This window comes from Leishmania braziliensis, chromosome 30, assembly GCF_000002845.2.
Source record: "Leishmania braziliensis MHOM/BR/75/M2904 complete genome, chromosome 30".
In the NCBI taxonomy this organism is placed as follows: domain Eukaryota; phylum Euglenozoa; class Kinetoplastea; order Trypanosomatida; family Trypanosomatidae; genus Leishmania; species Leishmania braziliensis.
Window position 1 is genome coordinate 1,100,743 of NC_009322.2, and position 12,248 is coordinate 1,112,990.

Sequence of the window (12,248 nt, forward strand, 5' to 3'; positions counted from 1 at the left end):
AAGGGAGCAAAAAGCAAAACGAAGTGTAGAGGAAAGGAAGTGAAAGATGAGCAAAGCACAGAGAGCAGCGCGCTATCTGGAAGCATAGTCGCATAGCAAGGGGTAAACCGAAGCAGCAGTGCGGAGGGCAGTAGACTGTCGCGACCCTACCCGTGTGCGTGTGTATGTGTGTGTTTCCTCCCTGTGGTCGTCAGCTGACCTTCGCGCCAAGTAGGCCACTGAGGTATCTAGCAAGGGCACGTGCATGATAAGCACCATCGGTTCGCCACACTATCGCCTCATAGTTGCCTTTCCTCCATTGGGTAAGTACTTGTGGGAAGAATGAAGAGCTCATCTGGCCTTGACAGGCATTCGTCGAGTGAGGAATGGGTATTGAAGGAGGGAGAGAGGGGGAAAGCGCACTGAGTCTCTCTCCTTGGTGGCGTATCGAGGATGACCAAGATATCGAACGAGATGAAGGAAAAGTGTTTGGTGCGGAGAGAAAGTTGAGGGGGGAGGAATGGATGTCAGCAACCCAGGCGCAATACACAGTTTCGCCACATTGTTGTGCATACTCAGCGTCCCCTCATCTCTCTCTCTCCCATTGTGTTGGTCCCCTCACCGCCACCACCCCCTCTCTCCATAGCAGAGTATTCTGTTCCGATTCCAGCTCTCGTCTCTCTGTCCCCTCTCCTGGGCACAACTCGCTACACACATCACGAAACATTTATCGGTGAGAAGACATCAAAAAAAAAAAGGGACACGCAGTCCTCAAAGCCGTCGTCACCCCACACCGCGAACCCTCTTTTAGCCTCCCTTGCTCGATCTCTCCCCCTCACACCTGCAAGAGGGAAGACACACACAAAAAAAAAGGGACCGTGAGAAAGCCCAACAGCGGCGTCGCAGCGGCATAGCAGTCTAACAAGCGTACATCTCCAAACATGGCAGACGGTTCTCTCCTGAACAGTAGAGAAGCGGATGTCACACCCGTCTCGCGAGCACCAACCCTTCTCCGTTCGCGCGCCTCACCGTATCCCAATCCCCGCCCCGCCCCGCCCCGTCTTCAAAACCGGAGGGACTCGAGGTCTTCGATGGTCATGTCGGAGAGCTCAACGTGATGTTCGAGCAGACGCTGACATACGCGCTTCGGTCCATGCAGTTTGCACAAGTGGCCAAAGGCATCACGGGCTGAAGAGGCGATCTTGCCAATGTCAACCAGATGCCCCACGCAGCGTTCGACGTAAGACCAGTCCCCCATCTCCACCGCGTACGCCAGCAACGGGGAGACGACGTCGGCGTCCCCCAAGACCCGGGCGTGCTCGAGATGTTCGGAGAGTGTCTGCAAGCTGCAGCCGTCCTTTAGGATGAAAGGAAGCGCTTTGTTGTAGGGCACAGCGTTCTTTGGACAAAGCGAGATCATCCTCAGCACCTCCTCCCAGGTGCATTGAGCTATGAGCGGCCACAGACTGTTCAGGTCAGAACGGGTAACACGTGCGTGGCTGAGCATCTCCGCTGCCACGTCGGGCCGCTTCTCTGCGAGGGCGGCATGAAGGAGACTACATCGGCTGACAGTGGAGAAAGGCAAGTCGTCCACAAGGCGCGTGTGCCACTCCTTCCCCGCCCCCTTCAGCAGCACCGCACACGCCTCCGCCATGCCGATCTGCTGGGTGGTACCACTCACGCTGGCCCCTGATAGAGCATCGCTGATCATCTTACCGTCGCCCTTGTTAAGCGCTTCCCAAAACAGAGACCACTCCACCTCCTCAGACTTGCGGCGCTGTAAGCTGGCGGAAAGGCGCAGTTTCTCATTAAAGCGTGCCTTCACATCCTCGACGCCGACGCCGGTGTAATGCATGACGGCCTTTAAGAGGTCAAACGTGTCTGCGGGTGGGGTGTGGTATGGGTGGCGCTGATAAATTTGAAGAGCACGCAGCCAGTTGCCAGACTCGAGGGAAGCGTGGAAGGACTGTGGCAGCGGCGCCGCCTTCCATATTCTCTCCTGGCCTCGCATAAGTAGATGAAGAAGCGCCGCCAAAAATGTGCGAGAGAAGCAGCCGAAGAAGATAAATGCAGGATAACGAGAGAGTGTGGAGGCAAACACGCACCCACAGCTGCGTACGCACCTGCCTGCGGAGACGTGTGCAACGTGTGCCTTTCACCCACTCACCCACAGAGAGAGAAAGAGAGAAAGGAAGGCTGAAAGCGTAGGGAGGCGCGCTTCCCTTTGTGGGCACAGACCAAGCTTTGCTGTTGTGGCTCGCGTTGCGCTCTTGTTGCTGGAAAAACCGACGTGTGTGGCGCACGTGTCGCGGCAAGGCAGGCGCCAGCAACGGAAGCAAAAAGAGGAAAGGAGAGAGGTGTAATAGCCAGCGTGTATGAGAGAGTGACGAAGAATATTCCGCTGCAACCTTATGCCGACACATATGTGTCTGCCAGAAAGGAGAAGCGCCAAGAGAGGAAGTGCAGCATTGAAGGGGGGAGGATAGCATCTCGCCAACCGCCACCTGCCCCCCGCTCCCATCTCTTCACAATGCAGTCACCTGCCTCACGTGCATCGTATACGGCGGACCGCGAGACGGATTAAAGAAAGAGTAAGACCCGGCATTGTGAGGCCGTGCGAGTGCGTCAAAAAGCAGCCGGCCTCAGCGAGGGGTGGGGGACACACGCTTGAGCACGAAGGGCCACGCGGGAATGGGAAGAGAAAAAGGTAACGGGAGAGAGAGTAAGTTGCCGAGACACTCGCTTTTGATGTTGGCCGCACTGGTCCAGGGAGAGGGAAGAGGGTGGGTGGCATTCGCGCTTTCTTGTGTGGGTGGGTGGGTGGGTGCACTACGTGGAGACGTAAGATGGGGAGAGGAGTCAAAGACGAAATAGCAAACTGAAAGGAAAGTAAAGAGTACAACGACGAGTTGAGCACCATGACCACCATATAGTACATACAGGGAGGGAAGAAAAGCGGTCGGAGAAAACACGCACAGGCGCACAACTAAAAGAGTTTTGGCTTCGTCTTGTTCTGAACGTGCTCACACCACATCACGAACCACTCAGCAAAGATCGGTATACAAGCACACTTCACCTATACCTCTGGGTTGCACTGCAGTCATACCCGGGTCGTCTAGGACAAACCATTCTTCCATCGAGTCGCGCCATGCGCCCAGCAGGCTCCTTCGATCCTTCCCCGTCCCTTCTTCGCACATATGCTGTGCAATTGACGTCAGACAAATCTGGAAGCACCGCACACCTCGATCCAAGCGGATCGCGATCAGGGTCCTGTTCAAGAGCGGAGGCGGCGGCGCCTATTGTGCAGGTTACAGGGGATGTCGCCCTGGCGCTGGAGACAGGTGAACTGGTCCGTAGTCAATACCGCGGTCACCAGTGCCTTTGCTGTTTCCGACTCAGAAAGCCTGTCGGCTTTGTCGTTGTGTCCCAGTTCACAATGACCAAAGACAAACTGAATCGAGAGGCACAGGCGGCGCGTCAGTAGCGCCAGGATTGGTGCCTCCATACGTCGCAACACACAAGGGAGAAAGCAACCTACAAAAAAAAAAACACTACACACTTCAACGAAGGTGCATTGGTAACAAGTCTACGGGTGCTGCACCGCAACAACGGCAAGAACGACAACGGCGGCAGCACTGTATGTACATGTGAAATGGGACTATCTGCTGCCCATACTTTACTCATTTTCACATCCCACCTCACACCTTCATCCTTCTTCGTAGCGACACAAGAGGAGAAAAAAGAGGGGGGGGGGGGGAAGAGCAAACCAGAGCGGGGCTGGACAAGTCCAGCAGCAGACGACTACGACGATGACACAGACACACACACACACACAAAAAAAAAAAAAGAAGCTTAGACATATCCGTTAGCTTTCCCGAAGTGCAGCGCTGGCGGTTTTGATCTGAGGCAAAAACTGAATCTTCTCCTCGTCCCGCATGGCGCGCACAGGGGCATAGGAGCCTAACTTGGGTAGATGCTCTGCCAAGAGCTGGGCACGAGCACGTCGGATGTACTCTTGGATCTGCTCCTCTCGCTTGCGGTCCTGCTCCTCCACTTTTCGTTCTAGCTCTTTCTCCTGCTCCTTGAGGAGCCGGCGTTCCTCCAGGCGCTGTTGCACCTCGGCGATGTGCTGCCGCTTGAGCTGCGCTTGCTTTTGGCGGTTGAGCTGTTGCATCTTCGCCTCGGAAGCCAACTGTTCCATTGCCAACTGCCGGAAGCGCAGCTCATCGGCCAGCTGTGCTTCCTTGGCAAGACGGCGCTGATCAATGAGCTGCTGGTTTTCGCGTGTCACGGCGGCTGCCATGCGTTCACGACTCGCCTTCTCTGCCGCGATAAGCATCTGCTCCTTGGTGAGTCGCTCCTCCTCGTAGTACTCCTGAAGCAGCATCTCCAGCTCACGCTTCTTGGCCTCCTCCTCGACGATGCGGCGGCCCTGCTCTTCCAAAACGCGGGCCTTGACAGCGTCCCGCTCGCGCGCCACCTTGGCGTCCATCTCGCGTCTACGAGCCTGCTCATCGAGGTATGCGCGAATCGCTGCCTCTTCTTTGGCCTCACGATCCTGCTCCGCCTTCTTCATAGCAGCGCGGAGGCGGCAGAACTCATCCTGCTCCTCCATAAGCTGACGCTGCCGGTCTCGACGAGCGAGGGTTTCGAGAAAGTCCTGCTCTTGCACTCGAGCCACTACGGCGTCTACGGCGATGCGTTCCTGTTCGCGCTGCTTCGCTTCCTCCGTGGCGGCCAAGCGATGCTGGCGGATTATCTCTAGCTGCGCTGCCTGATGGCGTCGGAAGCGCTCCATGTCCTCTTGACGCTTCTTCTCCTCTTCCACTTTGGCAAGTCGATCCTTCTCCGCGAGATGCTCCATGTACCTCCGTTGTTCCTCCGCCTCCAACGCCTTGGCGGCGGTGCGGTCCGTCACCTGCTCTGCACGACTCTTACGGAGATAGGCGTACTTTAGCTGGGCCTCTAGCGACCGTACCTCCGGGTAGTCACGCACCAGCTGCAGCATCTTCGCATCCTTGACCTCGAGCCGCTGCTGTTCAGCCAGCTCCGCAGCCAGGGCCTCGTCGGTGGCAGCCGCCTTCAGCTTGGCCGATCGCATGGCAGCAAAGTTCTCCTCCTCTTTCTGACGAGCCAGCTCCGCCTGCATCGCTTTGTAGCGGTTTACGCGGCGCAGCCGCTCCGCTCGTGACTCGCTAGAGCTCATTCTGAGTCACTATACGCTTCTTCTGGTGGAGAGGCGCACCAGGCCAGGCGGATACGTTCCACGTGTCTGGATCGAGGAAAAGAGATTGAAAAGTGTATATGAGCAGGGGGAGAGAAATAGTGCAATCGTACTGAAAACTTTGCTTGATTCCTCTATGCTGGTAGCGGGGGGAGGTGGGGGCGCACGTTGAAAACAAAAGGGCCCGTTAAAGCTTCCGTGCGTACTGCGGTTGTCCTCTGTACGTCTCTCCGCCCGTGGCCATGGCAGAAGGAAACAGCCAAGAGGGAATCGTAGGAGAACGAATCGGGGGTGTTGATGAACCACGTCTTCACGCTCTGGAAATACTTAAAAAAAGGTACAGAAAGGCCGTAGAGTGGAAACAGAATTAGAAAGCGTGATTCAATGCGAGACACATACAAGCGCTTTGGATACCCTTTCTTTCTCAAAAATGAGGTCGTTGTGTACACAGCGCAACAGACACGCTGAATCCGCTTAGCAGGTTGCCCATAAGTAATGAGCGTCGCTGCCGCCTCGATAGGCACACACTGCCGGCGTAGCAGCGCGCAGTGAACAATACAAAGCGCAGGAAGGAAAGTCACCAGAATGCGCAGCGGTTGTAGTTGTTATTTTCAGCTTGTCAATTCATTCATACACAGTGGTTCAAACGCCCACTCCAGTCCGGCCTGTCAGAGGCCCATCGCGCGGCGCGAGGCAGTCGTACACACGCGCTACAGCAGTGCGCCGACGCAGCCATCTCAGCACGGCCCCGGCCCCGAACTCTGCCCACCCGCCCCCGCCTCGCCGGCCGCCTCACAGCCGCGCCCGTTATCCAGGCGGCCACCCGCTGCCTCCCTCGCGGCGGCTCAGTCCCCCACCCCACCCCAGTGGGCAGTGAGGCACGGGGGGAGGGATACGCTCGAGCCACGCTCACACGGTGCCCCTCGCATGGGTGCCCCCCAAGCGTGCTCGCTGCCGCAGGTCTCTCCGACGCATCGCCATCCACGACCTGCCCACCGGCAACAGCAGCGGTGAAGCTCTCTGCCCTCCTCCCACCCACCCCCACGGACTAGGAGCCTGACCCTGTCACCACCAGAGGTGTCCCGGCATGCAGCAGGGATAAGGGCTGCGTGGCCTCCCCAGATACAGTGGGGTACTGGACCCTGGCATACCTCGCTGAGGTATGCCCCCTGGCAGCAGGGAGCGTGTAGCGATGGAGGAAACAAGAAAATGTCAGCAGCTAAAAATAGCCAAGTACGTTGGGCGTGAAAGAAAAAGGACCCGGAGACGGAGGAAGAGTCTGTAGCCAGTGAGGAGAAATGCCGTAACATGATAAGAAAGAGACAGGACTTACAGACGAGCCAATGTATTAGCCGCCACAGGTACGGCCTCCGGCACAACCTGACGAAGAAGCGAAGAAGTCGAATGGGAAACACATAAGTACACATCGGTTGTCCAACGATGAGCGCTGCTCATAGAGTCCATGTTCCAACTCCCACCTCTGCAGCACACTGCAGCACCGGACGATGGTGAACATGGGACGCGATAGTGGCCATAGAAGCTCCCAAGCCCCTCGCCCACCGACACACAAGTTTCTGTTCGATCTCAGGACCCTACTACTCACACATCGACAGTAAGCAAGTAGCGTTCGCCTGTTTTCTCCTTGCTTCGTTGTGTTTATGTATATATGTGGGGGAGGGGGGGGGGTATGTATGTGTGTGGGGGTGTGCGAATGAATGATGCCTTATATCCTTCCCGTTTTCACATTTTGTAAGAACTGTAGGCGGTGAGAGTTCAACGAGCAAATGAGAAAAAAAAAAATAAAGGATAAGGAAGTCAGGGATGAAAGAGAGGAGTAGTGATAGTAGGGATGAAGGCAAAGCACACGCACAAAACAGAAATGTGGAGAGGATGAAAACGCGGTCATAAAGCGCAAACAAAAGCTTGAAAAGAAAAAGACATGATGGCGGTGGGAGGAGAGGGGCCCTGGGGGAGGAGGGCACACTCAAGCAGATGCGAGAAAGGGAGTGGGGAACGGCAGTAGACCTGAATGTGGCGTTCTAGGAGCGTGACGATAAGCAAGACGCCGAGTTTTTGGCACCCATACACGCACGCCAACACAAACGCATCTACTTTTAGTTGCAGGCATGGTGTATTTCTTCCTGTGCAATTCGGTCGAAAGCAAATGAGAAAAGACGGTGTTGTGAGCTACAGGAACACAGAGAGCTGGCACGCACACAGCGACCACAAATGCGAGCAGGCATGCGGAGACACACAGGAAAAAGTGTCGTAGATATACACAGATAGAAACAGAAGAGGAGCGACTGCTTTTCGACAGCGGCAACACCAAAAAGTGAAGGAATGAAGCAAAAGCAAATCCAAAGGTCAAGATAGAGTGCTGGGTAGTCACAGACCACACTCGACAAGCCCACACCCACCTCAAACCACGTAGCGCATACGCACACACACATTTCCCTTCCCTCCCCCCTCCGCACTTAAGCCGGGTCACACAAGAGAATCGATGCCCATGCTGAAACCTAGACGAGTGAAAGGCAGGAGAGAGTGGCAGAAAAAGAAAGAGAGAGACACAGGAGCGGATAGTCTCCATCAATGTCGTGCGTAGATTCCTCTTTCGTCGTCCTTCGCCCTTCCACCGTGTTAGTAACCCGGAGTGTGGTACTCGAGGATTATGTCGCTCTCAGAAGGCGGCGGTTGCACCCCAAGGCGTTGGTGATTGCTATCAAACTCGTCCAATGTAAGCAAGCGAGGTTGCCGTTTCTCCTCTGCTGCCTTCATAAACTCCAGTCCAACTTTATGACCGTAAACGGAGACGGCAGGGCTATTCTTGGAGTAGAGAACAATCATCGGCAAGTTGCGACACGTCTGGTAGTGACAGTGCAGCGCTGCTACAGCCGTATCGGCGTCATCGACGGTGCCGTATGTCACCTCCGCGTAGCGGTGTGGGCCTTCGCCGAAGAGTTCCACGTGGTGAACGGTACCGTACGCGGAGAAGAGCCGCTCTAGGTATTGCGCATTTGCGATCGATGATATGTTTGACACGAACAGAATAGCCTTGCGGTTCATTCTCGCCAAAGAACAGGGGAAAGGGGGGTTGTTGATCTTTTTTTTTTAATGCCCACTATTGACGCACGTCTCTGCATACGTGTGGGTGGGTGTGTACTACGGTAATATTGCAGAGAGAGCGCGAGTGATGTGTACAGTCAACGTTCCGCCTACTGGTGATCGCCGTGGGTATGTATGGATGTCACGGCTAATCTCGAGAGGGCGCAAGACAGCACCGCTGGATTCTTGCACGGTCGATATGGGCGTGCGCAAAAGTTACGGGTTGAACTGCTGTTTCAATGTAGGGCAGAATTGTTAAACATGAGAAGGTAAAAAAAAAAAAAACGGGCCGAGAGATGGGAAAGTGGTAGGCAAAAATGTAAATCCGCGGCGAAGTGCAAACAGAGTGCCGAGAAGAGGAGAGAAAGTTGAAGAAGAAAAGAGGAAGCGATTACGTCACGGGCCTGACCGCGCGCGCACACACGGGAGCCGGAGAGTATAAAAGCGGTAGAGTGTGTTTCAGAGACATCTCCGACAGGAGAGAAGGCGCCTTCCTTTTCGGTAGAGAAAGCACCAGTTGAATATGTTGCTGTTTGATGAAGAGCCCTGCCTCCACAGAGACAACTGTGTGTACATGGACAATGGTGACGTTATGCTTCACGTGTAAGCTTGTCAACCCTTGCCAGGACTGCTTGAGCAGCACGCCGTTATGCACCTCGTCCTTTTAAGGGAGAAGAAAAGAGTGAGAGATACATAAAGAGAGCTTTCGAGAGAGAACCCATGTTGTCACTCTGCCCAGTGTGGTGAAATGTGTTTGGTGCGCATATAAGAAAAATCAGTTTTGCACACGTTCGCTTTTGAATGCAACCCTAGTCACACGCCTGACACACAGCCACTCTCACCGATCTCTTGAAACCTTTGCTCGCCGCATCCACCAAAAGGAGTCCAATGTGTGTATCTACAAGGCGAGGGAAAAAGACACAGCTGATCGATCACTTCTTCAAAAGGAGAAAATGAGAAAGGAAATGAAGACAGTGCCCCAAAGTAGTGTAGGTATTGGTGGGAACGCACCATGCGCTATGCACTTGCTGACGCACTCGAACTGCTAATGCTGGTTTCGCCTACACCTTTCGATAAGTCGTTTATGATAAGCGTCATGCTTTCTCTCTCCCTCTCTCTTTTATTTTCCCCTCCATTGATTTGTTTGTGCCTCATTAGTCGTACTGAGGCAAGCCAATAAAAAAGAAAAAAAGGAGTCCGCTGTCCCAGACTACTCGCAGCGCCAAAGAGATTCAAAGGCGCATTTACCCGCAGCACACCTCCAAACAGAAAGCGCCACAAACAGGAACGCTTACACAGGAAGAAGGCGTAAACGGAGAACAACGCAGTAGAGACAAGGCAGGTTAAAGCGAATACGTAAGAGCAGTAAGAAGGAGGGTGACGGTTGTATCGCATACCCGGCGTGAACACAGCTGCGAAGCACATGCGATATTCGTTGAAGGTATCTGTTCTGTCATAGAAGAGCGGTTGAACTCCTCTCCAGTCCGGCCTGTCAGAGGCCCATCGCGGGGCGCGAGGCAGTCGTACACACGCGCTACAGCAGTGCGCCGACGCAGCCATCTCAGCACGGCCCCGGCCCCGAACTCTGCCCACCCGCCCCCGCCTCGCCGGCCGCCTCACAGCCGCGCCCGTTATCCAGGCGGCCACCCGCTGCCTCCCTCGCGGCGGCTCAGTCCCCCACCCCACCCCAGTGGGCAGTGAGGCACGGGGGGAGGGATACGCTCGAGCCACGCTCACACGGTGCCCCTCGCATGGGTGCCCCCCAAGCGTGCTCGCTGCCGCAGGTCTCTCCGACGCATCGCCATCCACGACCTGCCCGCCGGCAACAGCAGCGGTGAAGCTCTCTGCCCTCCTCCCACCCACCCCCACGGACTAGGAGCCTGACCCTGTCACCACCAGAGGTGGCCCGGCATGCAGCAGGGATAAGGGCTGCGTGGCCTCCCCAGAGACAGTGGGGTACTGGATCCTGGCATACCTCGCTGACTTGTTCCCCGTTATAATGACCCTACTGTTGCTAATGAAAAGCAAAAAGCGCACACATCAAACGCCCAGAGAGACAAGGGCATATACACACATATATATATATATACGTACAGTTGTACAACTGCAGCGTCACGCAAGGAATGCATACAGCCGCCAGAGCCTTCACATAACATACAAATGGGCACTGGCATCAACATCCCGACTCGGCCAAGGCAGCACCGCAACTTCTGTGCACCATCTTACTGACTCGAGGGCTTTCGATTCAGCTTCATGTGGGCACTCAGCAAGTGACCAGCGGCAAGGCCGGCCATGAGGGACAGCTCCCCGCAAATGACTGCGCCTGCAACGACGCGTGCAATCTGGCGGGAATTGGCACCCGGGTCTTCTTTGTTAGCACCCGCGCACCCCATCAGCTCCAGCATGGCGCTCTGCGATGACAAGCCTGTGCCACCGCCAACGGCGCCAACCTCGATGCTCGGCATCGTCAGGCTGATCATGAGATCCTCACCCACCTTGTCAATCGTCGTCATACACGTTGCGGACTCCACTACCTGCGCGGGGTCTTGACCAGTTGCGATGTAGAGCGCGGCCACGATGTTGGCGGCATGTGCGTTGAAACCGCCGATGGACCCAGCAAGTGCAGAGCCGCGCAGGTTCTTTGTCACATTCAGCGACACAACGCTGTCAACGGTGCACTTGAGAACGCCTTCGACCACACAACGCTTGATGACGGCCTCCGCCACAACCGACTTTCCGCGTCCCTCCACCCAGTTCACTGCGGACGGCTTCTTGTCAGTGCAAAAGTTACCCGACAAAGCCAGCACCCGCATGGAGGGAATGTGCTGCTGCAACACCCGCAGCGCCTTGTCGCAGCCCTTCGTGATCATGTTCATGCCCATCGCATCCCCAGTAAAGGCAGAGAAGCGCATATGCACCTGACGACCCGCCATGGCACACTTGATGCTCTGCAGCTTTCCAAAGCGGGTAGTCGACTCGAAGGCCTCCTTTAGCATGTCGAACCGCTCCTCACAGAACTTGACCAAGGCGATGGCCTCGTCGAAGGAGCTTACCTCCACTACGGGGGCACGCGTCATGCCTTCCTTCAGTACTGCCGTCCGGCAGCCACCGCTCAGGTTGATGGCACGCGCGCCACGGTGCGTACTCGCGACCAGTGCACCCTCCGTCGTCGCCATCGGTAGTCCCACCTCCTTTCCATCCAACAGCAGCGGACCAGCCAATCCCACCGGTACTGGAACATAGCCGAGAATGTTTTCGCAGTTCTGGCCCACAACGTTGCCCCAGTCGTAGTTCTTGTAAGGCACCCTCTCCAACGGATGTGTGGCAGCAGAGGATGGGCACATCTTTTTCTTGACAATATCACGACGGATGGCGATGGCGCGGTCGTAGTCGGGGGCAAGTGCCTGTTCAAGACCGTAAAATGCAATCTTCTTATCTTCCACCTGTTTCATGATCTCTGCATCGGACATGGATGCCCAGTTCCCCCCCTTGGCGGCGGAGCAGGCAAGCAGGATAGAGCGACGCATAGCTGTGAAAGAGGAGACGAGTAATGTGGTGTGCCAAGGCAACGCCGACAGGGAAAGTGGTATGAGAAAAGTAAGGGAAGAAACCAGGTCAACAATGGACAAGGTAACTCCACGGCTCGTGAATTTGACGTGGCAGCTGAGGTGTATCTGGTACAATACAGCACACCCCAAAGGGAAGTGGCGAAAAAAAAAAAACGAACGAAAAAATAAGAGGGGAAACAGAAGAGAGATGTCAAACCGAAGAGCGATATCGAGAACTGGTGTTGGCGACAAATATTATGAGGATTCACTCCCTTATGCGTGTTGGTTTATGTTATTGTGAATGGGGGAAGCCGAGAAAGAGGTTGGACGCCTCAAATTCAACCAGATGCAGTTCACTCGTCGCTTCGTCAACGCCACTTACAACACAGTCGTGG

The 12,248-nt window shown here is 55.4% G+C and overlaps 4 protein-coding genes across 4 annotated transcripts; all 4 read right to left on the minus strand.

Annotated features, from left to right (window-relative positions):
• Positions 1 to 1,042: 1,042 nt before the first annotated feature.
• Positions 1,043 to 1,990, minus strand: LBRM_30_3150 (conserved hypothetical protein; the record flags this gene model as incomplete). The annotated part of the gene is made up of 1 exon (XM_001566890.1): positions 1,043 to 1,990. One exon carries the CDS (start codon positions 1,988 to 1,990, stop codon positions 1,043 to 1,045), a length of 948 nt encoding a protein of 315 aa, XP_001566940.1.
• Positions 1,991 to 3,844: 1,854 nt separating this feature from the next.
• LBRM_30_3160 (conserved hypothetical protein) lies at positions 3,845 to 5,080 on the minus strand (the record flags this gene model as incomplete). The annotated part of the gene is made up of 1 exon (XM_001566891.1): positions 3,845 to 5,080. One exon carries the CDS (start codon positions 5,078 to 5,080, stop codon positions 3,845 to 3,847), a length of 1,236 nt encoding a protein of 411 aa, XP_001566941.1.
• A 2,760-nt stretch (positions 5,081 to 7,840) lies between these two features.
• LBRM_30_3170 (conserved hypothetical protein) lies at positions 7,841 to 8,266 on the minus strand (the record flags this gene model as incomplete). Its single annotated transcript, XM_001566892.1, has 1 exon — positions 7,841 to 8,266. The coding sequence occupies one exon, from the start codon at positions 8,264 to 8,266 to the stop codon at positions 7,841 to 7,843; it is 426 nt and encodes a 141-aa protein (XP_001566942.1).
• A 2,261-nt stretch (positions 8,267 to 10,527) lies between these two features.
• LBRM_30_3180 (putative 3-hydroxy-3-methylglutaryl-CoA reductase) lies at positions 10,528 to 11,832 on the minus strand (the record flags this gene model as incomplete). Its single annotated transcript, XM_001566893.1, has 1 exon — positions 10,528 to 11,832. The coding sequence occupies one exon, from the start codon at positions 11,830 to 11,832 to the stop codon at positions 10,528 to 10,530; it is 1,305 nt and encodes a 434-aa protein (XP_001566943.1).
• Between the last annotated feature and the right edge of the window lie 416 nt (positions 11,833 to 12,248).